The 27,079-nt window shown below is 63.6% G+C and overlaps 4 protein-coding genes across 5 annotated transcripts; 2 read left to right on the top strand and 2 right to left on the bottom strand.

Moving 5' to 3' along the window:
* The first annotated feature begins 1,407 nt into the window (after window positions 1–1,407).
* Window positions 1,408–9,095, top strand: LOC125325664 (zinc finger protein CKR1-like). The gene is made up of 5 exons (XM_048302872.1): window positions 1,408–2,401; window positions 5,629–6,208; window positions 6,755–6,860; window positions 7,784–7,885; window positions 8,078–9,095. Exons 2-5 carry the CDS (start codon window positions 5,843–5,845, stop codon window positions 8,527–8,529), a joined length of 1,026 nt encoding a protein of 341 aa, XP_048158829.1. The 5' UTR covers window positions 1,408–2,401; window positions 5,629–5,842; the 3' UTR covers window positions 8,530–9,095.
* Window positions 9,096–12,064: 2,969 nt separating this feature from the next.
* On the top strand, window positions 12,065–16,129 carry LOC125324728 (zinc finger protein 282-like). The gene is made up of 6 exons (XM_048301026.1): window positions 12,065–13,196; window positions 13,289–13,415; window positions 13,824–13,937; window positions 14,548–14,658; window positions 14,773–14,895; window positions 15,015–16,129. The coding sequence occupies exons 1-6, from the start codon at window positions 12,381–12,383 to the stop codon at window positions 15,740–15,742; spliced, it is 2,019 nt and encodes a 672-aa protein (XP_048156983.1). The 5' UTR covers window positions 12,065–12,380; the 3' UTR covers window positions 15,743–16,129.
* Window positions 16,130–17,432: 1,303 nt separating this feature from the next.
* LOC125324973 lies at window positions 17,433–22,761 on the bottom strand. Of its 2 annotated transcripts, none has more exons than XM_048301585.1 (4): window positions 22,627–22,761; window positions 20,534–21,167; window positions 19,263–19,466; window positions 17,433–18,885 (listed from the first exon to the last, which is right to left on the bottom strand). In XM_048301585.1, the coding sequence occupies exons 2-4, from the start codon at window positions 21,069–21,071 to the stop codon at window positions 17,855–17,857; spliced, it is 1,773 nt and encodes a 590-aa protein (XP_048157542.1). In that variant the 5' UTR covers window positions 21,072–21,167; window positions 22,627–22,761; the 3' UTR covers window positions 17,433–17,854. The 2 variants fall into 2 exon arrangements, with proteins under 2 accessions (XP_048157542.1, XP_048157631.1); XM_048301674.1 differs by having other exon boundaries at window positions 20,534–20,932.
* Window positions 22,762–24,206: 1,445 nt separating this feature from the next.
* Window positions 24,207–27,046, bottom strand: LOC125324678 (tigger transposable element-derived protein 3-like). The gene is given in 3 exon segments (XM_048300897.1): window positions 24,207–26,508; window positions 26,659–26,734; window positions 26,736–27,046. Coding segments are annotated over 3 exon segments (2,040 nt in total). The 5' UTR covers window positions 26,868–27,046; the 3' UTR covers window positions 24,207–24,676.
* Between the last annotated feature and the right edge of the window lie 33 nt (window positions 27,047–27,079).

Raw genomic sequence — 27,079 nt, 5'->3', positions numbered from 1 at the left:
GGTGTCAGAGGGGTCCAAAAAAGCTCACGAAGTTCTATTAGAAAATTCCACACTCAGTGTGGGAATTGGTATTTTTGCCCTTCTGGTATTAAGAGAAATAGCAGAGTAAAAGAAAAGAGGGAAGAGAGAGAGGGAGGTCAGAGAGGCGAAGGGGAGGAGATCACCAGTCCTGGCTCTGGCATCGATCCAGCTGACACAGTGTCCAGGATCCCAGAGGTGCCCCTGTGAACGCTGTATCACCCTTTTATAGCCAAGTTTTCCACACCCTGGGACCACTTTTTTCACTTTTGATGCAAGCAAGTGAGCAGACATAGTCCATCCCTCTGGATCCTCCTAGAAACGGGTCAGGGGGTCTTTGGTGGTTTTGATCCCCCCCAAACTGATCAACCTTTGTTGGACACTCCATGTCCTGTGCTGTTCCACGTTGTGCTTATCTCCAGGAGCCAGAATGAGGGCGTTTGTCCCAAAAAAGAGCTGCCCCAGCTCCGTGTGCTCCCTTCTCCAGCCACATCCTGTCCTTTCCCGTTCCGTGTCTCACACAGCAGTCCTTAGCTGGCTCCACAGCTGTGGCTGAGACACACACACCCTTATCTCCTGGCCTTCTACAGAATCCAAAGTGATAAACCTCGGCCTGAAAAATAATCAGCTTGGGACTCTACTGGCTTCAGCAGAATGCAGGGAAAGAGTTATTGGAGGATTTAGATAGGAAAAAGCGTGGTAGAGAGGAAATAGAAGGGAGGAAAAGAGCTGTCAGTGAAAACTGAGCAGCTGCAGAGAGACTTACAGGAAGAAAAGCCCCAAAATTGGAAAAATCAGAGGGGCTGAAAATATCAGAGGGTCCCCCTCGGCAGGCACACCCTTTGTTCCAGTTTGTCCCTTGTTAGCAGGTTTGGGACACAGCAGCACATTAACTCCTTGGTGCCCGGGATGCCACACCCCAGGGCACTGCCCACACGGTGTTGGGACCCACAGCTTTTATTTGGGCCAACTCATCTGGAACTCCAGAAATTCCCTTTCCTGCCGCAGCAGGAATTTGCCATTGTGGTACTTTAATAATTTTTAAATCAAGGAGTGCAGGCACTGCATGGAGTCAGTGCACCGTAGCCTCTGGAATTCTTTTGGGGTTAAGGTTGGCAGATTCCTGGTTCTCACCCAGGAGCCATAAATTAACCTGAGCAGTTTGACACAGGAGCATTGCTCCAGGGATTTTAACTCTTTGCCCTCTGGGTCCTACATGAGCGTCCTGCTATGTTAATACTGCATATTGTGCTCCCGTGTCTATTAAAAATTGTATTAATTGTTGGCAAGAACCAGCTGGAATGTGAATGTCCAGGCTGTTATTTTGGCTGCATGGATAAGATTCCACTTGCTGGATGTCTGGCTGTTAAGGAAATTTCCCCGTCTGCCCATCCAGGAGTCACAGCTGAGCATCACCTGAGCTGGGGCCGGCGCCCGTGAGCCGGTGGGTCCCTGTTTGATCCCACACTCACACAGGTTTCCTCACAGACCGCATCCCAGATTTCCCATAGCAGAGCCTCGGGCACAATAATTTAATCTCCATACAGCAACAGCATAACAGCTCAAGGTGGTGCTTCCAGAGAGAGATCCCAAACAAAGCAATTCCACCCTCCTCCCCGGGCTTTTCTCCCCTCACAGTCTAAACTGAAAATCTGGGATGATCGGCTCCTGCTGTGTCCCTGAGTGTCCCTCGCTGCGCCCTTTGTTATGGAAAGCTCGGGCACTTGCCGGCCCCTGGCCTCGGGCTCCTGATTGTTTCCCTCCGCAGTGCCCAGGGTGCTCTTGCAAATCAACCCCCTGGGTCGGATCAAACGGGATCGTTTTTTATGAGCCATTTCCCGCTCCACCCCCAGAGGTCCAGGAGATTCAGAGGTGTTGGAGGAGATAAGGAAAGACTTCCCCGCTTCTCGGGATCACCCCAAGTTTCCATCCCGTTCTTCAGGGGACACAACGGGTTTTCTAATCTGTGCGATTGTAGCAGCCAGGGCTCCAAGGAGTTAAGGCGCTGCTGTGTCCCAAACGCTGATAAGGAGCAGGATGGAACAGGATGCGACTGGAGAGGGAGCGCGGCAGATAGGGCAGCGCTGCTCCGGAGGCCAACTCCCCCTCGGGACGCGGAGACACAACAAACACAGGACGAGGCCAGCGGGGAAGGAGCACGGAGATGAGCAGAGAGGGATCAAGAGCACCACAACCCTTCAAAGCCCTCCGACCCAATTCCAGAAAGGTCCGGGAGCAGGATTGCGCACACTCCCTCATTTGCATGGGAAGTGGGAAACCTGATCCCGGGGCGGGGAAAATTTACCCATAAGAAGGTGCCCGCACAGCATCCTCGGGACCCTGCACATCCTGCAGACCCGGATCGGCGCTGGAGCCAGGACTGGTGATGTTTCCTGACCTCTCCCTCTCCCCTCCTTTCTTTTTAATTTACTAATAGAACAGAAGGGGCTAACTCACCCCAATTTCCATGTCAAGTCTGTAATTTACCAATCAAACTTCGTAGCTCTTTTGGGACCCTCTGGCGTTTGGACCCCGGGCATCTCCGTGCCTGAGGAACTTCGCTCCCCTGTGGAGCGGGACAGGGCAGCTGCTCGTTAAACATCCTCCTTCCGAGACCTTTCGCTCGTGTTCAGGGTCTCTCACGGGGCTGAGTCGGACGTGTGGCCTTGTAAGGACACAATTTACTCCTTTTACTAATAAGAGTCTGGATTTGTCACCTGTCACCTTGTTGGGGTCGTGGGCAAAAACAAAAAAATAGAGAAACAGAGGTGTCTGAGTCAGGGAAGAGCCTGTTTGGGGTCAGAGCTCCTTCACTTTTCCTTAAAGGAAACTTCCTTAAAGGGCCTTTTTTCGCCTGCGTGTTTCTGCTTAAGTTTTGTCAGGATGTTTGATTCGTTGGCTGGAAATTTCAGGGGTTTTAATTAAAACTATCAAATGCCACGGGTCGTTCTGCAGCGGGAGGGGAGGAGCGAGGCTGAAGCCAGAGGAGGAACTCAGCGGCTGCCTCCCCCAAATCCAAGATTTCAAGGCATCTTTGCGTTGGGAGGAAACGGGCGCGGAGGAGGGGAGCGGCGGGGGCCGGTCCCGGGGTCCGCCTGCGCTCCAGGCGGGGGAGGTTCCCTCCGCTCCCCGGGCCCGGGCCCGCACTCCGAGACGGCGAATGCCCCGTCCCACCGGTGCTCGGAGAGGGGTCCAGGGGCTCCGGTCCCGTCCCGCGGCTGGTGTTCGGTGAGGAGTCCCCAGGGCTACAGCCCCGTCCTGCTGCCGGTGGTCGGTGAAAGATCTCTGGGCTTCGGCCCCATCCCGCGGCCGGCGCTCGGTGAGGGGATGCCAGGGCTCCGTTCCGCGGCCGGTGCTCGGTGAGGGAGCTCGGATCTCCGTCCCGCGGCCGGTGCTCGGTGAGAATTCCCGGGGCTCCTTCCCCGTCCCGCGGCCGGTGCTCGGTGAGGATTCCCGGGTGAGGATTCCCGGGGCTCCTTCCTCGTCCCGCGGCCGGTGCTCGGTGAGGATTCCCGGGGCTCCTTTCCCCGTCCCGCGGCCGGTGCTCGGTGAGGATTCCCGGGGCTCTTTCCCCGTCCCGCGGCCGGTGCTCGGTGAGGATTCCCGGGTGAGGATTCCCGGGGCTCCTTCCCCGTCTCGCGGCCGGTGCTCGGTGAGGATTCCCGGGTGAGGATTCCCGGGGCTCTTTCCCCGTCCCGCGGCCGGTGCTCGGTGCAGGTTCCCGCGGTTCCGGCCCCGCCGCTGTTGCCAGGACAACGAGAGGACGCCGCTCCCAATCCCCTCCTCCCTTCCCTCCTCGTCCAATCAGCGCCCTGCTTTCCCTGCACGCTGACCAATAGGGATGAGCGCCTTTGCCCGCCCCCTCCTCGTGGAGCCCGCCGTGCGCTGGGGGGTGGGCGGAGCCGGGGGCGGCGGGCCAATAGCGTGGGGGGAATGGTTAGGGCTGGCTCTCGATTGGCTGCTGCTGCCCGGCACCGCCTCTGATTGGCTGCTGCGGCTTGGCGCGGCCGAGGGGGCGGAAGATGGCGGCGCAGCGTGGCGGTGAACGCCGGGGGTCCCGCGTGGCTTCCCGGGGCGCAGAGCCGTGTCCGGCCCCGCTGCAGCCCTGCTGCGCCTTCCCAAGGGCCCCGGCCCCGCAGCACAGTGAGGGGAGCGCCGGTACCCACTTCCCCCCGTAGCTGTGGGACGGGGAGAGAGGCACAGACACCCCCGGCATGTGCAGGGGGTGAAAGCGGCGCTGGGCTGGAATGGTTTGTGTTGAAAGGGACCTTAAGGATCATCCAGTGTCACCCCCTGCCATGGGCAGGGGCACCTTCCACTATGCCAGGCTGCTCCAAGCCCCAATGTCCAACCTGGCCTTGGGCACTGCCAGGGATCCAGGGGCAGCCCCAGCTGCTCTGGGCACCCTGTGCCAGGGCCTGCCCACCCTCCCAGCCAGGAATTCCTTCCCAATATCCCATCTCTGTTTCAGTTTAAAGCCATTCCCTGTGTCCTGTCCCTCCATGCCTTGTCCCCAGTCCCTCTCCAGCTCTCCTGGAGCCCCTTTAGGCCCTGGAAGGGCTCTGAGCTCTTCCTGGAACCTTCCCTTCTCTCCCAGCCTGGCTCCAAAGCAGAGGGGCTCCAGCCCTCGGAGCAGCCCCGTGGCCTCTTCTGGACTCTCTTCAACATGTCCCTGCCCTTCCTGTGCTGGGGTCCTGTGGACACCTGGCCCCAAGGAGCTGATGTGCTGCTGTGTCCCAAACTCCCGTAACAAGCACGTTAGAACGGGCTGTGGTTGGAGAAGGGAGGCACACAGGTGAGGCAGCACCTTCCTGGGGCCTCTTCCCTGTTCTGCTCCACGGAGATAAGGGCAATGGGAAAAATCATAGTGGGAATGGGGTCGGGAAGTGGGCACGGAGTGTCAACCAAGCACTGATCCAGGAGAGGTGGATGAAGACGCCCAAAGCCCCTTTCCAGAAAGATCTGGGAGAAGGGACTGTTCGTCCTCATTCATTTACATGAAAAGGGAGAAACCTGATTCCAGGGTGGGGAGAACTGACCTGTGAAAAGGTGCCCTCAGGACTGGATCAGTGCTGGAGTCAGGATTGGTGATCTCCTTCCCTCTCCCATCTGATCTGCCTCTCTCTTCCCTCTTTTCTTTTATCCTTTTATTTCCCTTACTACCAGAAGATAAGGGCAAAAATACCAATTTCCCTGCTGAGTGCTTAATTTACTAATCAAGCTCTGTGAGCTTTCTTTGGACCCTCTGATCCTTGTTCATTTTTGACCACGGGCATCTACAAACCTTGGGATCTTCCTCCTCTTCAGAGCAGGATGCAGCAGGATCCCTGGATGGTTTATTCCCTGTTCCAAAGATCTCCTCACTGACTGACAGCTAACACCCCTGAGACTCTCCTCTGGTATGATGGAGGAGCCCTTGGCACACCCCAAACTTCCATTTTTTGGGGATTATTTGCTGTGTGCTGGATAACCTTTGGAGCTCAGGATCCCTCATGGATACACAAATGAACGAAGCTCGTGTCTGTGTGTGCACAGCAGGGGTAAATGAAACGTAAATCTGCATATTCAGGGGGCATTACACTGATTTTAAAGCTTTTTTTTCCTTTTCAGATCGGGGATTTGGAGCAGCTGGGAAAAACCTGTGGGAAGTTCAGCCCCGCGTTTCACTCGGTCACCTCAGCTCTTCCTCTTCGCCAAAACCTCAAAACCATGGGGTTTTTCGGAGAAGTTTAGGCCCATTTGGGACTGAGGTTGATTAGGAACTCCCTAAACGTTCCTCCCAGTGTGGTTTTTGGGGTTTTTCCCCCGCTCCTGGTGCTTGACAATGGTTTATTGTGCGGCCTTGAACTGCCAGAACGGCACGAACGGAGCCTACAAGAACAGCTCCATCACTTTTTATGGATTCCCCCTACAAAACGAACCCCTCTTGAGGCAGTGGATCCAAAACATGGGCCGGGACATGGAGACCCCCTCCAAATACCAGCGCCTGTGCTCGGAGCATTTCGAGGAGAGCTCCTTCGAGACGGATCCTTTGAAAAGCCACAAGAGCCGGCGCCTGCTGAAGGAAGCTGTTCCCAACAAATTCATCCTGGGGGAAGATGGGAGCTGGCTCGTGGGCACCCCCCAGGGTTTCTGCGGCGTGGGGAGGAACAAAACCCGAAAACGGATCTGGAATCCCAAGCGCTGGAGGGTAATTGAGGGGTTGGAGAGTGGGAATAAATGAGATTAAAGGGAGATTTTCCTGTAAAGCCTTGGAAGCAGCTTGGAAAAATATCCCTTCGAGGGTTTGATTAATAATAATAATATTGTTATTCCCTAATAATAAGCCTTCATTACAAGGGAGGAGCTTTTCCAGCCAGCTTGACAGATCATGGCACTGCCCCAGGGTTTATTTAAAACACTGAATTATTTTCTTTCTCATTGAAGGAAGAGCTACATTCCCTGGGGGGGCTGGGCATGGATGCTGACCATGGATATCTTTTTTTATGACTAATTTCTGACCCAGCTGTTGGAACAAATCATTGTTCTGGCTGAGTCACATCATTTCAGAGCCTTTTCTCTCCTTCTGGATTAACAGTAGAAGGTTCTTATGTAAAATCCTTCATTAATATGCTGCTTACACATAGCACAGACATCGCTGGGAGCAGCTGGGAGGTGCCACGTGTTTAAACTGTTGGGATAAGAGGGTTTTCAGGGATTCACAGCTCCCCTGACTGTGGCACATTTTGATTTTTAGGCCCCTGGGATGTTTCCTCAGTGGCCACGACTGGAGGATTGGCAGAATGAGTTTTATAAGCAACTTCTAAAGGAGAAATATGGATCTTTGATCACACTGGGAAGAGGTCAGTGTTCCCTCTCCAAAGGGACACGTGCTGGGTCTGGCCTGGCTCTTGTCTCTCCTCAAATCCCTGGATTTTTAGACAATTCATCTTTAAGTGCTTGTGAATCTTTGTGAGGGACAAGAAGCTCCACAATTTTCCTTTAAGAGGTTGTAGGAGAGTTTAGGATCCCAGGGAATGCACCTGCCAACAGAAACAAGGAACAAGGAGTGGAAAAGGTTGGGATCCAGGAGCTGCAGTGGCACACGGGATCATTAATCCTGTACCCTCATTAATTACAGTGAAGTTGTGTTTTCCTCATCCCCAGACCCTGATGTATGTTTGGCTTCAGGGTTCAATGAAGAGAATTGAACTATTTTGATGCAGAAATAGTTGAATTACTCGAGTGATGCCCAGAAAAGGAAGGAATCTCGTTAATTAGCTTTAAATGCCCAACTATATGTTTGCTTGAAGTTACTGATATTTTAAATCTGAATCTGTCTGAGCCCTCCCTGGCTCCTCAGCATTCAGGTAATTCCTTGCATTGATTCCTAGAAGAACCTACTGCTGAAACTGGGGGCATTGCACAAGGGGAATTAGCTGGGGAAAAGACAGGACTGAGCCATAAAACCCAGCACCAGGCGGCTGAATTTGGGGTTAAGGCTCAAATCCCAGACCTTCCACTTTCCAGCATTTAATTTTCAATCTTCTGGGTGTAATTTCTGGAATATTTTGTAAAAGTTGGGACACAAATCCAGTTCACCTGCCTCCCAGCCATCCTTTTAGACACCGGGGCAGCTGCGTTTGCTGTTCCCTCCTCGTTGGATCTTTTCCTGGAATAACAGAGATGCTCTTTAGAGAGTGGGTGATGCAGGGATTTGCTGGAAAACCATCAGAGGGAAATATTAACAACCATCATTCCCATGTTCCTTCTGTTCCTTGTTCAGACCATGCTGTTCCCAAAAGCCACGTCCCGGCAGGAGGAGCGGTGCAGGTCAAGGAGCCGCAGGATTTGGTGGGAAGGAAAATTCCTGCCAGCCCCAGCACAGGTGTGTGGGAATTCACTGGCAGCATCTTGAGATTGGTAGGATTGGAGGGAGGGGGGATCCCAGCTCATCCCTGCTTTTTTTTACCCAGAACTTGGGGGTTCTGTCCGGATGCAGTGAATCCGGAATTGTTCTTTGGAGGTTTGTGTTCTGTTACATCAGACACAGGACACGTTTGGAATCTCCTTGTTCCAGGCCACGATGGTGCCACGCTCAGCTCCCACCTGCAGGATGCAGGAGGCACCCAGCTGCACGGATCACCCTTGGGAGCATCCCAAGCCCCGCACTGCCACAGCTCGGAGCAGGGGGAAGCGTCGGGGAGCGGCCACGACCCAGCGGCAAAGCCCGTGGCAATGAGGAGCGGTAACAGCGTCCTGGCGGGGCGGGAGCTGGACGAGTTCCGGCGGTTCCTGCTGTGCCACCAGGGCCGGCCCGAGGAGGCGGCGGTGCCGTGGTTCATCTGCACGCAGTGCGGGAAGAGCTTTGCCCGCCACGCGTACCTGCTGCGGCACCAGCGCACCCACAGCGGGCAGCGGCCTCACGCCTGCGCCGAGTGCGGCCGCAGGTTCCTGGCGAAGCCCACCCTCAACAGCCACCTCAGGACGCATTTCCACATCATCCGCGTGCCAAAAGCCTTCCCGGGGTAGATCTTTCCAGCTGTCAAAATCCCTGCTCTGTGCAGAGGTGGGGGTTTATGGTCCTGTGTGGATTAGAGGGAAGCTTTGGGATAAGGCAGTTGTCCTAAACTGAGTCAAGTCCTGATTGGATTTGGTGCTGGGCTAATGGTCGTTGATTAGGAGCTGATTTTAATTAGTGGCTGGATAATTCCTGTCGTTCTTACCATGCTCCATCCAGCATCCAGGAGTTGGATAGAGCAGCATTGGCTGTACCAAAAAGGGGCATTAAAAAAACCTGGTGCACCAACAGCACCAACGTGCTGGAGAACATCCAGAGTAGCACAGAGAAACCCAGGAAGTTTTCAGGGATGAAAAGTGGAGAATTGGGAATGGGATTGTCCCCTGGTAATTGATGTTTGACGCAACCGATTCCGGGCTTTATTTCCCCCCTTCAGCTGCTCTCCCATGACTGTACCTGCAGAACAAACTCTATTTTTGGGTTCTATTTCTGTACTGACCCCCATCTATTTCCTGTGGGGCGAGATGCTGCTTTGGTGTCTGAAATTCTGGGGAAAAAAACCCATGGATCTATTCTTCCTGTGTGTGCAGTGTGCCGGTGATGTTCCTCTGGGGAGTGGAAATGCAGCAGGGAGAAGGTGAGAGGAGAGGAGGGAGGGCCTGTGGAGGCAGCACATGCAGATTTTGTGTTTTCTCCCCACGTGCTGGTGGTTTTCAGCATTTTTGATTATTCCAGTTGAGTGCCAAGAGGGAAAATGTGTTGCCTCCAGTTGGAGGGGTGTCCTCAATCACAGGCTCCAGCTGGAAGGAAGTCTCCGGGTGCAGCAGCCCCTGAGGAGCAGGAGAGAACCAGCTGGTGCTGTGCTGGAGTTCCAGGAGCTCTGAGCAGGATTGGGAAAATACACTTGGCCCTAAAGCATCCTGCCCATCCCAAGTACAGGAATAATGTCCCAAAAACCTTTTGCCATGGGCTTCTCATTGTTTCCTTCTCATAAGTGAAGTCCTGGGGTTGGCTTTGCTTTTATTCCTCATGGAATCCCAGGCTGGCTTGGATTGGAAGGGATGTTAAGGATCATCCCATTCCAAACCCCCTGCCATGGGCAGGGACACCTCCCACTATCCCAGGCTGCTCCAAGCCCCAGTGTCCAGCCTGGCCTTGGACACTGCCAGGGATCCAGGGGCAGCCACAGCTGCTCTGGCAATTCTATCCCAGCCCATTCCCACCTTCACAGCCAGGAATTCCTTCCCAATATCCCACCCATCCGTGCCCTCTGGCACTGGGAAGCCATTCCCTGTGTCCTGTCCCTCCAGCCCTTGTCTCCAGTGCCTCTCCAGGTTGGGATGCTCCAATGTGGGATGTGGTTTTACAGCCTGGACATCCTGCACTGCTCCCAGCCCTTGGAGAGCCCCAGCAGGAGGGAATGTGTCCTGGACTGGGATGCAACTCCATTCCCACAGAGGGGATGGTTCCTCTGTCTCCTGACCGCTGGATCCCATGGGATGCTCCAGGCCCCAGCACCCCTCACTCCTGAAGGGCAGAGCTGCTGTGCCAGACCCAGCTTTAACTCCCACTGCCACAAAGAGCAGGATCCTCAGCAGGTGCTGTCCTGGGGGATCAAAGCTTCTCCCAGGAGGACCTGACATTCCCAGGGAAATACCACGTGCATGATAAGAGATGTTGGGAAAACGTTGGGAATAAACCAAGCAAACCCTGTCTGAGCTGGCAGTGGGTGAATCCATGGCTGAGATGAGACCTCAGTGGCTGAGGGAGCTGGGAAAGGGGCTCAGCCTGGAGCAAAGGAGGCTCCGGGGGGGACCTTGTGGCTCTGCACAACTCCCTGACAGGAGGCTGCAGCCGGGCTCTGCTCCCAGGGAACAGGGATGGGAAAATTGGAAATGGACTCAGATTTAGATTGGATATTGGAGAAAATGTCTCCATGAAAAAGGCTCGGCCATGGGGCAGGGCCTGGGGGGCTTGGGTGTCCCAGCTGGGCTGCAGGGGCCAGGGAGCGATGACATCCTGGAGGGAAATGGCTGCTCGGGCTCCCGTGATGCTGCTCAGCCCGTTAACCCTTCTTGTCCCACTGCCCTCCCTTCCCCCGGGGCTGGGGTCATCCCAGTCCGTGTCCAGCCCAGGGGAGCCCCTGCCGTGGTCCATCCGTTGGATCCTGGAGCTCCGAGGCACCGGAGGAGTTTTTCCGGGGATAATCCCAGGAAAGTGGGACCAGAACACTCCCCCTGGCACGAGCCCCAGCCCCTGGCACTGTTAGAGTGAAGGGTTCCAGGGTTGGGATGAGCACACGGGCTGGTGCCAAACCCAGAATGTCCCCCCACGAGGGTCTTCTGGCCAGGACGGGGGTCCTGGTGTAGGTGGTCATGTCCTCGCCCACACGGCTCGTGGCCCTCGGTGCCACCAGGCGTGCCCCGGGGTGAAGGGGTGTCCCAGCACAGCAGAGCTGCGGCCCTGGCTGTGGCACGGACGTGGTGCGGGGTACCCCGGGGGCTTTGGGCTCTGGGCACCCCCAGGGCTCGGAGCTGGTGCTGATCCTGGAGCCAGGGCTTGGTAGTGATAGCGGGGCTGGTGGTGACCCCAGCGCCAGTGCCAGCACTGGGGGTGATGCGGGTGCCGGGCCTCGGTGCCGGTGCTGGTGCCGGTGCTGATGCCAATGCCGGTGCTGACACCGGTGCCCGTGCCAGCACTGATGCCCGCGCTGGTGCCAGCGCCAGTGCCAATGTCACTTATGTTCGTGCCACCATCGGTGCTGATGTCGCTGCAGAGACCGGTGCTGGGCACAGAGCCGATACCAATTCCCATGGTGGTGCCAGTGCCGCGGCTGCTGCCGGGGTCTCGGTGCTAGGGGTGGACGTGGCGGTGCCGGTGCCGGTGCCGGTGCACCGGTGCCACTGAGGGTGCCACTGCCGGTACCCGCGGCCGTGGTGGAGCCACTGCCGGTGCCAGCGGACCGTGGCAGTGCCGGTGCCGGTGGCAGAGCCGGTGTGGGTGCCGGTGCCGGTGGCGGGGCCGCTCCCGGCAGGCGGTGGCGGCACCGGGGCCGCGCCGGTGGCGGAGCCGCTGCCGGTGCCGGTAGGCGGCAGTGCTCCGCGCTCCCGCCGCTCCCCGCCCGCTGCCGCCCAGCCCGGAGGAGGCGGATGCGATTCCCCGGCTGCCCGTGGCTGCTCGGCGGGGCGGCGGGGCCCGGCCCGTGCGCAGGCACCGACAGCGGCCCCGGCCCCGCTCCCGGCCCCGGCCCCGGCCCCGGCCCGGCCCCGCTCCGCGCTCGCCGCCGCCGCCGCCCGGCCCCAGCCCCAGCCCCGGCCGCCGGGGCCCGGCCCAGCTCCGCGGGGCCATGGCCGAGTGGGCGCCCGCCCAGGTAAGCGCGGCCCGGGGCACCGGCACCGGGCACCGGCACCGGGCACCGGCACCGAGCACCGGCCGCAGGCGGAGCCGCCCCGCCCGCCCCGCTCCCGCTCCCGCCGCCGCCCGGCCCGGCCCGCGGCCCCGGCCGGGACCCTCCGGCACTCCCAGCCCGCGGGGCCCCCGCCACCTCCGGGGACCAGAGCCGCGGTGGCCCCGGTGCCCCGGGATGTGGCTGAGCACCCCTGCCCCGGGATGTCCGTGAGTCCCCGGGATGTGCCGGGCACCGCTGACCCGGGATGTCCACGTGCCCTCGGGATGCCCCGGGATGTCCCCAGGGACCCGACCCGCCATGGCCCCAGCGCTCCCGGGATGCCCCGGGTCCCGCTGACCCGGGATGGCCGTGTGTTCCCAGCGTGTCCCCAGGCACCTCTGCCCCGGGATATCCCCGTGCCCCCGGGATGCCCCGGGGTGCCCCGGGATGCTCTGAGCCGGCTTCAGCTCGGGGATGCCCCAGGCACCTCTGTCCTGGCATGTCCCTGTCCGTCCCCAAGGTGTCCCTGGACACCCCTGGTCCACAGTTGCCCTGGCTGCTCCCTGCCCACCCAAACCCATCCTCCTCCTGAGTGGATTCCAGCCTGGGCAGGCCCAGGAATGGCTCCCAAGGGATTGGGGTGACGAGTTGGGAGGGGGTCACCATGGTGACCTGCTGAGGCTGGTGTTCCATGGGGACAGTGATGGGCACTGCCCCCACGGCCACCCTGGACTGTCACTCACTGTCCCCTCAGACCGATGGGCATCAAACTCAGGGGTCCCCTGCAGTTCTGGGGCTGCTGGTGGCCAAAAGCCCTGGAACTGGGGAACAGAGGCTCCAGGGGGTCACCGTGGGCCTCCTCCCACTCGTGCCCTCCCCGTGGCCCAGGTGCAGGAGTGGAACATGGAAGCCCCTCACCTGATGCCGCTGCAGCCGCCGCTGCTGCCGGAGCGGGCGCACGTGCGGGAGGCGCAGCTGCACTCTGCCGAGGCCTCGCTCTGGACCGTGGTGGCCACGGTGCAGGCCATGGAGAGGAAGATTGACCTGCTGGCCACCCGCCTGCTCAGCCTGGAGGGCCGCTCCGGCACGGCCGAGAAGAAGCTCCTGGACTGCGAGAAGACGGCCATGGAATTTGGGAACCAGATGGAGAGCAAGTGGGCCGTGCTGGGCACCCTCATCCAGGAGTACGGGCTGCTCCAGCGGCGCCTGGAGAACGTGGAGAACCTCCTGAAGAACAGGAACTTCTGGGTGCTGCGGCTGCCCCCTGGCCCCCGGGGCGAGGTCCCCAAGGTAGAGGGTCCCAGGGGGCTGCAGGACAGTGGGGGACCCTCAGTTTCCCTGAGGAGTGGGCACCACTGAGCCGGGGGGTCTTGTCCCCACAGGTGCCAGTGACATTTGTTGACATCGCCGTCTACTTCTCAGCGGAGGAGTGGAAGAACCTGGAGGAGTGGCAGAAGGAGCTGTACAACAACCTGGTGAAGGAGAACTATGAGGCTTTGCTATCCCTGGGTAAATGTCCCTTTTCCCATTTCCTGGCAGGAGGCAGCGATGGCTGCATCTCCCCAGAGGGTGCCCTGGTCCCCCTGCCAGTGGTTGGTGGTGGCACTCGCTGTGTCCTGGGACACCATTCCAGAGGGAACGCTCCATGGCTCGTGCTGTGTGTGGGGACAGGGTGACACGCCGTGCCATGCCAGTGCTGCCACGGTGCTGCCCAGGGGGCTGGAGAGGGTCCTTGTCCCCCAGAACCCAGGAACTGAGTGTCCACACTTCAGGGACCTCCAGCATGGAGCTGCCATGGGATTTAGGCGCGTTCTCTGCCAGGAGGGATGCCAGGGCCTGGCAGCCTGGTGTGTCCCCAGTGTGTCCCCCCGGGCCTGGGTGACTGGCCCTGGTGACATCAGCCTGTGTCCCCTGCAGATGGGGCCCTCTCCAGGAGCGAGGCGCAGCCCCGCAGCGAGCGCGGGGATGGACCCTGTGTCCCCGAGCAGCGGGAGCTGGAGCAGAGGGAGCTGCCGCCGGACGCCTGCGCAGGTGAGGCACCGCGGGAGGACCCATCCCCACTGCCCCCACCTCGTGTTCCCTCAGGGATGCCCCTCCTCCTTCCCCAACAGTCCCATCCCCACCGGGCCCAGTTCTCCAGCTGGGACTGGGAACTGCCGTGAGTGGCCCCAGAAAATCCGTGACTGTTGTGACGTGGATATCCATCCCTGGGAGATCCACGTGTCCCCTGCTGCCACCACGTTGTGTCAGAGCCCATGGGCTGTGTCACAGTCACCCAGCCCCATTGCCACCTGTCCCCAATGGGCTGTGCCACAGCCATCTGTTCCCAAGGGTTGTGCCTGTCCCCAAGGGCTGTCTCAGGGTCACCCATTCCAATGGGCTGTCCTACAGTCACCCATCCCCATGGCTGTCTCGCCGTCACCCATTCACATGGGCCACCTCAGGGTCCCCCATGCCCAAGGGCTGTCCTATGGTTACCTGTCCTCACATGTCCCTGGGGGTGTTGGATGTCCATAACTGCTGTGGGATGGGGCTGTCCCCTGTGGCCAGAGTCCAGGGGTCACACACCGCGGGGTGTGGTGGCCGTGGGTCGCACCGTGTGGTTCCTTCCTGGCCTGGCCAAGTCTCTCCTTGTGCACAGAGTCGCTGATCTCCACCTCCGACATCCTGTCCCGGATCAAGCAGGAGGTGGCCTTTGTGGGGGAGCAGCAGTTCCCGGAGGAGCGGGGGATGCCACCAGACCCCTGTGCAGGTGAGCCCGGGGCTGGGCCTGCACCCACCGGAGCCATTCCCTCCCCTGCCTCCCGGAGCAGGATGTGGCCCCGCGTGGCTGAGTCCCTGTCCCCATCCCTGTCCCTCCCTGCAGGCGCGGACGCCCTGATCACTGCGCACGACTTCTTGTCGTGGATCAAGCAGGAGGAGGAGCCCTGTGTCCGGGAGCCCTGGGAGCTGCCCGAGAGGGAGATGCTGCCCCCGGGTCCTGGTCCTGGTGAGCGATCCCCACCATGGGGCTGGGGTGGGGGGGAGCACCCAGCCAGGACGAGCTGTGACTTGGGGACAGCCTCAGTGTCCCCGGTAGGCACTGACCAGTCTCTCTGTCCCCTGCAGCCAGCGAGGGGCTGCTGGTGAAGACGGAGGAGCGGTGCCCCCACGCCGAGCCCCCCGAGGAGGTGGGTTTGCCGGGCAGCTCCGGGGAGCTGCTCTTCCCCGGCACGGGCTTCGGGACCCCCGAGGGACAGGCGGCGGTGCCCGCGGCGGTGGCTCTGCCGGCGCAGCACAGACTGGGCAAAGCTCCGGGCCCCGAGCCGGGCCCGGGGGCCGATGCCGGGGGCGTCCCCGCGGCGCCGCCGGGCCCCGCCGAGGAGCGGCCGCACGGCTGCGCCGAGTGCGGCAAGAGCTTCAGCGGCAAGAAGAGCCTGCGGATCCACCAGCGCAGCCACGCGGCCGAGCGGCCCTACCCGTGCGCCGAGTGCGGCAAGAGCTTCAATTGCCACTCGGGGCTGGTGCGGCACCAGATGATCCACCGCGGCGAGCGGCCCTACAAGTGCTCCGAGTGCGGGAAGTGCTACAGCCGCAAGGAACACCTGCAGAACCACCAGCGGCTGCACACCGGGGAGCGCCCCTTCGCCTGCGCCCAGTGCGGCAAGAGCTTCATCCGCAAGCAGAACCTGCTCAAGCACCAGCGCATCCACACCGGGGAGCGCCCGTACCAGTGCCCCGCCTGCGGCCGCAGCTTCCGCTACAAGGAATCGCTCAAGGATCACCAGCGGGTCCACGGCGCCGAGGCGGGGCCGCCGCCGCTGCCGCCGCCCGGGATCCTGCCCCCCGGGGACTAGGGGCCGCCCCGCCGCGGACTGGCACCCCCCGGGACGGGGACAGCCACCGGCCACGCAGCTTCCGACCAAATCTTGGTGCCCGGCCGGGGCGGGGGGCACGCGGGGAGCCCCGGGGGGACACGAGCCCCCAGGTCCCCCGCCACGGACGGACACTTCGCCCCCAGCGCTCCCCCCACGGACAGTGTCGCCGCACGGGGTGGGGGGCAGCCCCCCGCCGTGTCCCCCCGCGCCACCCCCCGCCTGCCGCTCTCTCCCCTCGCCCCCGCTGCTTATTTTTACTGCCCCCCCCGCGCCGTCCCGCTGTACAGTGCTTGGGGTGTAGTTTTGTATGGACGAAGCGATATGGAATAAAGTCGTGCTGGGCTGCAGAGCCTTCAGCACCCCCGCCGCGGCTCCCCCCTGGTCTGTGGCCGCACTCCTGCCCCGTCCCCGGGGTCCTGCGCCGCGGGAAGGCAGCGGCAGCAGGATGGGGGAAGGGGGAATGTCGTGGTGGGACACGGGGTAGTGGGAATGGCAGCACTGTGGATCTGGGGGTGTGGGGGCTCAGGAGGTCCCTGTGTCACCAGCTGTGGTGGCCTCATGCTGCTGGGGCTGTGTGGAGACCCTCGTTCCTGCCCATGTCACCGACCCATCCCTGCGTCCTTCCTGCCCCCTGTCCTTGCCCCATGCCCAGGTCCCTCCTACCCCTGATTTGGGGATAGGAGTTCTTTAAGCCAATTTTCTCTCCACAGCCGTGTGAATCCAGAGCCCTTCCTCAGGCACCCTGGGGTCCCCAAGCTGGGTGTCACCATCCTCCTGGGAGGCCACAACCAGAGCTGGGTGACGCTGCAAATGCCACAGCTCCTGCTGCCCCACTGTCCCCTCCCTGGGGGCTGCACCCTCCTGCCCCACCCCACGTGGGGTGAAGGAGCTGCCACCGAGCAGGACGTGGCAGTCAAGGGGCCCTGGGGGCTGGAAGAGCGGACACAGCACAGAGGGTTCAGAGGTGCTGTCACCCTGATGTGGGCTGGAGATGGAGGGGGGACACAGGGGGTGCAGTGCTGGGGTGCCCTGGGGACACTGCACATGCTGTGGGGACACTAAACATGTTCTGGGGACCTCAGACATTCCCTGGGGACCTTGGGCATTCCCTGGGGACCCTACAGAGTGTCCAGGGGCCTTGCATGATGCCAGGGACCCTGCACACTGCTGGGGACACTGCACCTTGCCTGGGGACCCCAAATGCTGCTGGGGACCTTGGACACTTCCTGGGAATCCTGCACACAGCCCAAGGGGCCTTGCCTGATGCCAGGGACCCTCTACGCTCCCTGGGGACACTGGACACTGCTGGAGACCTTGGACACTCCCTCAGGACACTACACACTCTTGGAACCTGTCAGGCTGCCCGGGCCCTGCACATTCCTGGGGACCCTCTGGCCTCCCTGGGGACACTGCCTGGGGACCCTGCACGCTCCCCGCAGGCTGTACACGCTGTCACCCCTCTCCAGATCCACAGAACTGCTGGTTCCAAGCCTGGACTGCACAGCTCCCGTTCCCCAGCCCCGATCCCAGGGTGCTGGGCTGCCCCACAGGAATGGGGTGAAGCTCGTTTGTTCCATGGCCTTGTCCCCATTCAGGGCTGCAGAGCCATGGGTCAAACGACCCCCTTGGCCCAGCTCCCACCCCCACAGAGAGGTCACACACAAAACCATCATTTCTGGGTTTTTTTGGAGGCGTTTTTTTTTTTTTAACAGAAGTTTTATGGTTATATGCAAATTAGGTCATTAAATGATTTGCATAAAATGTTCGCACGTCAGCGACTAAGTGTTCCTAACTCCCACCCCCCGACAGGTAGTAAATCCTACTGGACTAGCGCCGTCACGCCGCGCTGTCACACGTGTCCCCCGCGGGCACAGCGGCGTCACCTCGGGGCCCTCCCGCGCCTCCCACGCGCGGGGACGGGCGGGCACCTGCCCGGAGCGCTGCGAGCCCGCGGCAGCCGGGGCAGCGCCGGCCGCCCGCGTCCCCCGTCGCTTCCCGCGGGGATCCGGGTGCCGCCCGCGTCACCGCACACCGTCCCCCCGGGGCGGCCGCGGGCACTCGTGTCCTTGGCGGGGCGGCTCCCGCCCGTCCCTAGCTGTTGGTGAGGAAGAGGCGTCTGTGTCGGGAAGCGGAGCCGCGCGGCCGCCCGCGGCGCCGGCCCCGGCCGCGGTTGCCGAAGGGGCTCCGGCTGGGCACGGCGGTGTCTGCCCAGGCGGCGCTCCCGGCCGGCGGCTCGGGGAAGCTGGGCTCGGCTTTGGGCTGCTCGAGGAGCGGGCTGGGGTCGCGGCGGGGCTCGGGGGGCGGCGGGGCCGGGCTCTGGCGGGCGGCGGCGCGCTCCTGGCGCAGGTAGCGCAGCTCGTCGCGGATGTCCGTGAGGACGCCGAGCAGGCGGAACTGCAGCTCCCGGTCGCGCGCCCGCTCCTCGCGCTGGGTGGCCCGTTCCTCCTGCCACATGGCCAGCTCCTGATGGTACAGCTGGTCCCACTGCTCCTCCAGGTCGAGCAGGTGATGGATGCTAGTCCTCCAGCTCTCGCGGCGGTCCTCGCGCAGGCGGGAGCAGCCCAGCCCGCGGGCGGGGCCGGGGGCGGCCGGGGCGTCTCCCGGCGGGGAGGCGGAGGAGGGCAGCGATTCCTCGGTCAGGGCGCCGTGCAGCGGGGAGCGGGCCGGGGGCTCCTCCTCCGCCGGGGCCTTCTCCCAGGTGGGCCCCATCAGTACCCTGGGCAAGGCGCCCATCTCCGGGCCCGGGCCCCCCGCCTGCTCCTCGGGATGCGCCGAGTCGAGCCCGCGGCCCAGGGCGGGCAGGTCGGACACGCCCTCGTGCCCCCAGTCCGAGTGAGCGTCCGCGGGGTTGAGGGAGTCCTCGGGCAGCGAGGTGACGGAGCCCTGGGAGCTGCACCGGCGGATCAGCATGGCCTGGCGGGACAGTTTCATGTCCTCCTCCGCTGACATGGGGGCCTCGGGCCCCGGCTGCATCCCCGCAGCCCCGCCGTGGCCCCTCTCCACCTCCCGGCCTTCCCGTTCCTCCTCCTCTGACATGGAGGCGTAGGAGACCAGGGACTCGTTTCGCAGGGATGGGGAGACGGCCGACACGTCTGGAGTGCGCAGCTCCGGTCCCGACTCGGCTGGGAGAGAACAGAAACCTCTGGTGAGCCACAGCACTGCCCTGGGCCCAGGCCCTCCCTGGCACATGGATCCCAGTGGATCTCCATCCTGACCAAGGAGATCTCCATCCTGACCCAGTGGATCTCCATCCTGACTCCGCTTCCAGCAGAACCCCACTGCCGGTGGATTTTCAACCAAACCCCGCTCCCAGCAGGTCTCCATCTAAACCCTGCTGCAGAGGATCTCCATCCAGATCCCACACTTCCCAGCAGATATGCATCCTGACCCAGCGGATCTCCACTCAAACCCCACTCTCAGTGGATTTCCATCCTGACCCAGCCGATCTCTGTCCCACCCCGCTCCCGGCAGCCGCAGCCTGTGCCCGTTCCCGCCGTACCGGAGCCGCCCTGCCCCTCTCCTCGGCCGTACTCGCAGACGCCGGCGGGGTCGGGGCTCTGTCCCGGCAGGCGTGGCGCGGCCGAGCCCTCCACGTCGGGCAGGGCTGAGGGCTGCCCGTTGGTGTCGATGTAGATGCTGGGGTGGCTCACGCCGGGCTGCAGGTGCATGAAGGGCTGCTTGGACGCGCCGGGGAAGAACAGATCTGCGGGACACAGAGGATGTGGCCTCAGCTGATGGGGACACGGTGGCCCCGAGGTACAGACGCTCCCGCAAGGCCATCCCAAGGCAGCCTCACCTGCCCCAGCACCATCCTGAACCCCCAGGGGGCTGACACCGCCCATGGTGCCAGAGAACCATGGGATCAGGGAATAGCCTGAGCTGGGAGGGACCCACAGGGATCATTGATCAAACCCCTGGCCCTGCACAGACACCCCAACAACCCCACCCTGGGCACCCCTGGAAGCGCTACCCAAACGCTCCTGGAGCTCTGGCAGCCTCGGGGCCGTGCCCATTCCCTGGGGAGCCTGGGCAGTGCCCAGCACCCTCTGGGGGAAGAACCTTTCCCTGATCTCCAGCCTGACCCTTTCCTGCTACAGCTTCATGCCATTACACAGGATTTCTTTCTTCAGCCTAGAGCCCTCTGTTTGGGAACGACCGGCACCTGGATCAGAGACACCCGAGTCTGGGCCACATGGACTGAGCCCCACGATGCCGCCAGCAAAACCAGAGGGCAACTCCGGCATCAAACAGCATCAAATTAAAGAAAAGAAGAAAGAAGAACAAAAAAGATGCGCTCCTACAAAGCTTGAGGTGTTCCTACCAACCCTGTTGATTTGGCAGCTTTCCCAGAGAAGCTGTGGCTGTCCCTGGATCCCTGGCAGTGTCCAAGGCCAGGCTGGACAGGGCTTGGAGCAGCCTGGGATAGCAGAAGGTGTCCCTGCCCATGGCACAGGGTGGAACGGGATGAGCTTTAAGGTCCCTTCCAAGTCAAACCACTCTGGGATTTCTACAGTTCACTGATCCCAGGTTATTTCCACAGAGGATTTCTAATCCCAGCACACAAAGTTCCCTACCCCGGTGGCTGGTACTTGGGTACCACAGGACCGTGGCTCTGGCGGATGCTATAATCCCAACACAAATCCCGAAGTCTCTTTCCACAATCCAGAGCAGCCGGCTCAGAACGCCAGCGTGGCCGGACGTCCCTCGGGGAGCGCAGCGGGGCCACCAACGCTCCAACCATCCTCTGCCCGCAGAACCGCCACCACTGACCTGGGTCCAGGATGATCTCGGGCTCCGAGTCGTGGCTGGCCTGCAGGAAGGTGGAAGCCACCATCTTCTCCAGGGGCGTGAGGCGCGGCTTGTGGAGCGGCCCCCCGGCGCGGTTCATGGGCAGGTGCTTCTTGGAGGTGATTTTCTTCTTGACGTCCAGCCGCAGGTCGCGCCACTTGTGCTTGAGGTCGTCGATGGAGCGCTCGGTGTAGCCCAGGAAGTTGACACGGCTTTGGATTTGGGTCCAGAGCTGCTTCCGCCGCACGGGGTGAGCCCGCAGGGCCTCGGACCCGTACAGGGCGCTGAAATGCCGGACCACATTCCAGACCAGCGTCTCGGTCTCGTCATTGGAGAAGTTGGCCTTCCTCTTCCGGCCAGACGCTGGCATCGCCTGCGAGGCTGCGGCAGAGGTGGAAGGGGCACAATTGAACCTCGGTCCCCACTCCTCTCTGTCAGCTCCTGGGGGGAACATGGGGCTGCGGGAGCCCGAGGGAGCCGCGGAGGAGGGAGCCGAAGCAAGAGCCCCGGAGGCATCCATGGCAGGGGAGGCTTGGGCCAGGGAGGATCTAAAGAGCCGCTTCGGCACAGCACGCGGCACGGGCGCACCGCATCGCCTCGCCCGGCTCGAGAGCACCTGGGAGGGGAGAAAAGGAAAGGGCAGCGGCGGGTGGTGGCAGCGCGGGGGGACGGCGAGGGCCCCCCGGCTCTCTGCAGCCAGAGGCACCCGGGAGCCCCCAGCCAGCTGCCACGGGGGCCGCGGACAGGGACGTGGCCGTGCTGCGCGTCAGGACCACGGTGAGGGGTTGTGGTGAGCGCCTCGGGCACAGCACCTGCTGTGGGGCCACAGCGCTGCCCCAGAGGGTGCCGAGGAGCACCTTGGGGCACGCTGAGGGTGATGGGGGCACCTCAAGGCCACAGCGAGGGTCTCATGGCAATGCCGGCCACGATGGGGAAAGTCTTGGGCATGGTGAGCACCTCAGGTTCCCAGCCAGGACCTCGGGATCACAGCACTGACCAAGACCTGAAGGACAGGTCTAGGGGCCTTGGTCATGGTGAGCACCTCAAGGCCATGACGAAGACCTCAGGCAAGAAGCAGGCCTTGGCAAGGGTCTTGGCCATGGTAAGAACATCAAGAGCCCAGTGAGCACCTCAAGTTCCCACTGAGAACCTTGGGGTCATGGTGAAACCCATGGCCACAGCGAGAGCCCCAAGGCCACGGCAAAGGCATCACGGAAGGTCTTGGCCATGGTGAGCAGCTCAAGCTCCCAGGGAGCACTCTGGCACCAGGGCAATGACCAGGGCCATGGCAAGTGCTGCAAGGCCATAATGAAGACCTTGGCAAAGGCCTTGGCCATGATGAACACCTGAAGAGCCCAGTGAGGACCTCAGGGCCACAGAAGAGACCTCGACTATGGTGAACACCCCAAGCTCCCAGTGAGGACCTTGTGGACACAGCAAAGACCTCGGCCTGAAGCTCCCGGTGAGCACCCTGGGGCCATGGCAAAGACCTCGGCCAGGGTAAACACCGTGGCCATGGCGAAGACCCCAAGCTCCTCGTGAGGAACTTGGGACCACATCAAAATCCTTGACCGTAGCAAGCGCTCCAAGGCCATGATGAAGCCCTCGGCCATGGTGCACACCTGGACCAGGTGTGCACACCTCAAGCTCCCACAAGGACCACGAGACCACAGCAAAGACCACGGTGCCCACCCCAACCTCCCACGGTGCCCTCAACCCCCACCAACCCGCAGGAGCACCGCACCAGCCTCGTGCAGACCCCGCAGCCCCGAGGTGCCCCTGACGCCCCTACCGTGCCCCGAGCCCCCTCCCCATCCTCTGGGCCCCCCGGCAGCGCCCACACCCGCGGCCTCGGGGCGCCCGCTGCGGGGCCCGGGGGGCTGCGCGCTGCCCCCCCTTGGCTTTGTTCGCGCTTCTCTGACCGGGGACAAAGCGGCCGGGCCGGGGCCTGCCCCGCGAACCGCCCCCCATTCGGGATCCCCCTGCGGGGGGGTGCGCGGGGCAGACACCGGCCGCGGCCCCGCGGCTCCCCCCGCCCCGCCGGCCCCCCCCCCCGGCCCCGGGGCGGCGCTTACCTGTGCCGGGACGGGCGTGCGGGGCGCGGGGGGCGCGGAGCGGGGCCCCGGCGGCGGCGGGAGGGGGGGCTCAGGTCCGGCGGCGGGTAATGGCTCCCGCCTCGGCGGAACTCGCCTTCATTTCCTCCGAGCGCCGGCGCGGGCCCTGCGCGACACCGCCGCCCGCGGGCCCCCCCTGGCGGCACCGCCGCGCACGGGCGGGGGCGGGACCCGCTCGGGACAGCCCCGCGGGAGGGGACAGCGGGAGGGGACACCGGGAGGGGACATCCCACCGGGAGGGGACATCCCACCGGGACGGGACATCCCACCGGGACGGGACATCCTACCGACACGGGACAGCCCCGCGGGAGGGGACAGCGGGAGGGGACACCGGGAGGGGACATCCCACCGGGAGGGGACATCCCACCGGGACGGGACATCCCACCGGGAGGGGACATCCTACCGGTACGGGACATCCTACCGACACGGGACAGCCCCGCGGGAGGGGACACCGGGAGGGGACATCCTACCGGTACGGGACAGCCCACCGGGAAGGGACAGCCCACAGGGATGGGGACATCCTACCGACACGGGACAGCCCACCGGGACCGGACAGCCCACTGGGAGGGGACATCCTACCGGGACGGGACAGCCCCGCGGGAGGGGACACCGGGAGGGGACATCCTACCGGTACGGGACAGCCCACCGGGAGGAGACAGCCCACCGGGATGGGACAGCCCACCGCGAGGGGACATCCCTGCATTCCACCCCGAGGGGACGGCGGGTACCCACTGCGGATGTATCCCCGTGGGGGTCCCCCCGGGGTGATGCGTCCCTGTACCTCACTCCCGAGGGGGCCGCGGGTACCCCTGTGGGGCTGTGTCCCCGTGGGGATCCCCCCGTGCCCCCCATCCCTGCACCCCCCTGATGATGCACCCCATGGGGGTCCCACCCCCATGCACCCCATGTACCCCCGTGACGGCGTATCCCCGTGGGGCTCCCCCCATGCATCGAGTCCCCGCATCCCCCCCCTTTCCCACTCGTGGCTGTGCATCCCTGTGGGGGTCCCCCCTGCTGCACCCCGTAACTGCATTCCCTGTAACTGCACCCCCTCTCCCCTGGGTACCTCATGCTCACCCGTGACCATTTATCCGTGTGGGGATTCCCCTGTGGACTCCATCCCTGTACCCCCTGGGCCTCTGTCCCTGCCTGGTGGCCTGGTGGCCTGCAGCTGCCTGTGACTGTGGACATGCAGAGGGTCATCCCCGTACTCCGTCCCACCCCAGGAACCCCAGTGTGGGGGACAAGGTGCACAGTGTACAGGGGGGCTGTGCAGGGGACCCCAGGGTGCCCGTGGGTGCCACCAAGGCTGGCACAGTCCCCACAGGGCGGTCAGCCAGATCCTCACTGCCCTGGGCTTGGTACCCGGGTAGGGATGGCACAGCTCGGGGTGGCTGTGGGGGCCATGGTGTGCCCAGGACAAGGAGAGGGAGGGGAAGGGGGAAGTTTGGGGTGGCCCCACTGCTCCCGGCAACCCTGGGGAGCTCTGCCCCACCACTCACAGCGGATGCGACAGTAGAATAAAACCACCCGTGCTTCCCTTTGCTGAATACCAACTTTTTAATGCCTGTAACAATTCTCCGAGCAGCACTTGGTGACAGCAGCCAGTGCCACCTGGTTCCCCCACGGGAAGAAGCTGCTGTCCCTGGCACGGGGACACCCCAGCACCACCCACATCCCCCCACGGCAGTCACAACTACCCCACCCAGGGCAAATCCCCACCGGCAGCAGCTCCACACCGTTTCCTGCTGGCTGCAGCAGCCACCCTCTGGGAGAAGGTTCTGGCAGCAGGTTTGTGTCCCCAGCACTGCCACTGCCCCACGGGTGACACCCAGAGCGTGGCGGCTCCTCAGCCCCCACACACGGTGATCCCATGGGGCCATACAGACCCACAGCAAACCCCACGGCACAACTGCAGGGGACAGTGGCCAGGCCGGTCCGGTGACGGCCCCAGGGAGCACCGGTCCCTCTCACGGGCACGAGCGGGTCCGGGCACACACCAGCCGCCCGGTCACTGCTTGGGAAGGGTGTCCCCGAGGAGGGCTCGCCCCGCGCCGGCTGACACCATGTGCACCGCGTCCTCCAGCTCGTAGAAGGCCTGGAAGAGGTCCGGCGAGGTGGCCTGGCACTCCAGGTACCGCCGCAGCGTGGCCAGGCTCCTCCAGACCTCCCGCTCCGAGGGGCAGGGCGGCACGGCCGCCAGCTCGCCCGCGTCCTCGCCCTCCGCCATCCCCTCGTCCCCATCCGCCCCCGCCGGGTCCCCGTCGCGCTCCAGCTGCTCCCGGCTGAGCAGGCCGGGTGCCGAAGTGAGGGACACGGCCTCGGCGCTGGCATCGGGGGTGAGGCCGGCGGCGCGGAAGCAGCTGGCGATGAGCCCCGGGTGAACGTCGCCCCAGGCTTGTGCCAGCATGTGCAGCACATCCAGCAGGCTGGGCTGCTCCGCGCCGCGCTCCGCCGGCAGCCACCGCAGCAGCCGGCGCCGGTAGTGGCCCTTGAGGTCGCTGGCGATGCCGCGGTCCAGGGGCTGGGCCAGGGCGGTGGCCGGCGGGACGAAGACCATCCTGACATTGGACAGCTGGAGGTAGGGGTGCGCCTCGTGCTTGGCGAGCAGGAGGAGGACGCTCTTGCCCTGCCGCCGCATCCCCTCGTTGAACTCCCGCAGCCACTCGGCGAACAGCGGGGCGGTCAGGCCGGCCAGGCTGCCGGCGCGGTAGCTCCACGGCATCTGCTCCAGGTTGACGCCCCGCAGGCAGCGTGGCCGGGGGCTGTCCCCCACCGCCCGCAGCGGCACCTTCTCCGAGCCGCTGGCGTTGGCGCAGAGCAGCAGCGTCAGCCGCTCGCCGCTGCTCTCGCCCTTGCCGGGGCCGCCGGCCGGGAGCAGCACCGCGGTCTCCCCGCAGGCGAAGATCTCGGCGGGCGCGTAGCTGCGGAGGAGGCCGGGCAGCACCGCGCCGGCCCAGTGCTCCGCCGTGGGCTGCTCCGCGTCCCCTTTCTCCGCCGGCGGCTTCTTGCCGGCGAGGCCGTGGCGAGCGCCCAGGCGAGCCAGCCAGCCGCCGCAGGGCTCGGGGTCGGGCCGGGCCAGCGCCCCGGCCAGGTGCCTGGCCCTGAGCTGCAGCAGCGGGCGGCTCACGGGCAGGTCGGCGGCGCGGGCCCCCTCCACCCAGCGCAGCAGCGCGGCCTCCAGCGCCGCGTCCTTCCCCTCCCGCTTGCGCTTCCGCTCGGGGTCGCCGCTGCGGTGCCACTCGCTCAGGATGCGCTCCTTGTTCTTGATGATGCGGCAGATCTGGGGCTGCGACACCCCGAAGCGCTTGGCCAGCTCGCTCTGCGACACCTTGGGGCCCTCCAGCATCTCCAGCACCCGCACCTTCTCGGTCAGCGACAGCTCTTTCCGCTCCTTGCGCGGCGCTGCCGTCGCTCCCTCCGCCGAGCCCGAGGAGCGCCCGGTGCAGGGGGCCGGGCGGTGGGGGCTGCCCGTGGCCCCCAGCCCCGCCGGCTCGGCGAGGCCTCTCCCGCAGCGGCCGCAGGCGTAGCCGAGCTCCGTGCCACGGCCCAGCCGGTGCCGCACCAGGTCCGGCTTCTGCCCGACGCCTCGGCCGCACTCGGCACAATCCAGCGGCGGCTCCCCGGGCCGGCAGCGGCGGCTCTCGAAGGCGGGGGGTGCGGCGATGAACCCCCCGTTACCGGCACCGGGATTCGGCTCCGGCTCGAGGACGCCGCAGTAGCTGCAGCCCCGTTCCCGCAGCGGGACGAGGAAGTCGGCGGGGCCGGTGTGGCGGGACGGGGGGGAGTGGGGCGGTGGGGACACCCCGTCCTCGCTCTTCACCTCCTTCCCCTGCCAGTCCCCTGCGGAGACAGGAGCGCGTTGGGGAGCGGACCCCTCACCGGGAATCCCGCGGGACCAAGGCCCCGGCTCGGCAGGATCCGGCCCACTGCCCGAGCCCTGCTCCTGGTCCCACCTGGCCACGATCCCGCCCGTCCCCGTGTCCCGCTCACCCTGGGAGGGGCCGGCGGGCGCCGCGTGTGGCCGGGGGCTCTGGTGCTCCCCGTAACGCCCCGCTGCCGCCGCCACCCCCCTCGTCCCCTCGCTCCACCTCGGCCAGGATGTCGGGTTTGGTGATGGCGTAACCTGTCACAGAGACAAGAGGAGGGACAGCCAGTGATGCCACTGGTGATGCCACTGGAGATGCCACCAGTGATGACATCGGTCACAACAGGCCAGTGTTGGCTGCCCGTGGTGATGGGGACAGGCAGCCGGTGTGGTCCCGTGGTGACCCCAGAGCCATCCCGTGACCTTCCGCTCCCGGCACCAACCCGGTGAGTGCCGGCCTCGCTCATGGCCAGGCCACGACCGGCAACGCCAGGACCGGTGCCGCGACGGCCCCGGTGCCTCACCCAAATCGACGGGATGCTGGCG

The sequence above is a fragment of the Corvus hawaiiensis genome, chromosome 1 (assembly GCF_020740725.1).
Source record: "Corvus hawaiiensis isolate bCorHaw1 chromosome 1, bCorHaw1.pri.cur, whole genome shotgun sequence".
Lineage (NCBI taxonomy): Eukaryota > Metazoa > Chordata > Aves > Passeriformes > Corvidae > Corvus > Corvus hawaiiensis.
This window is presented reverse-complemented; position numbering and strand designations above follow the sequence as displayed.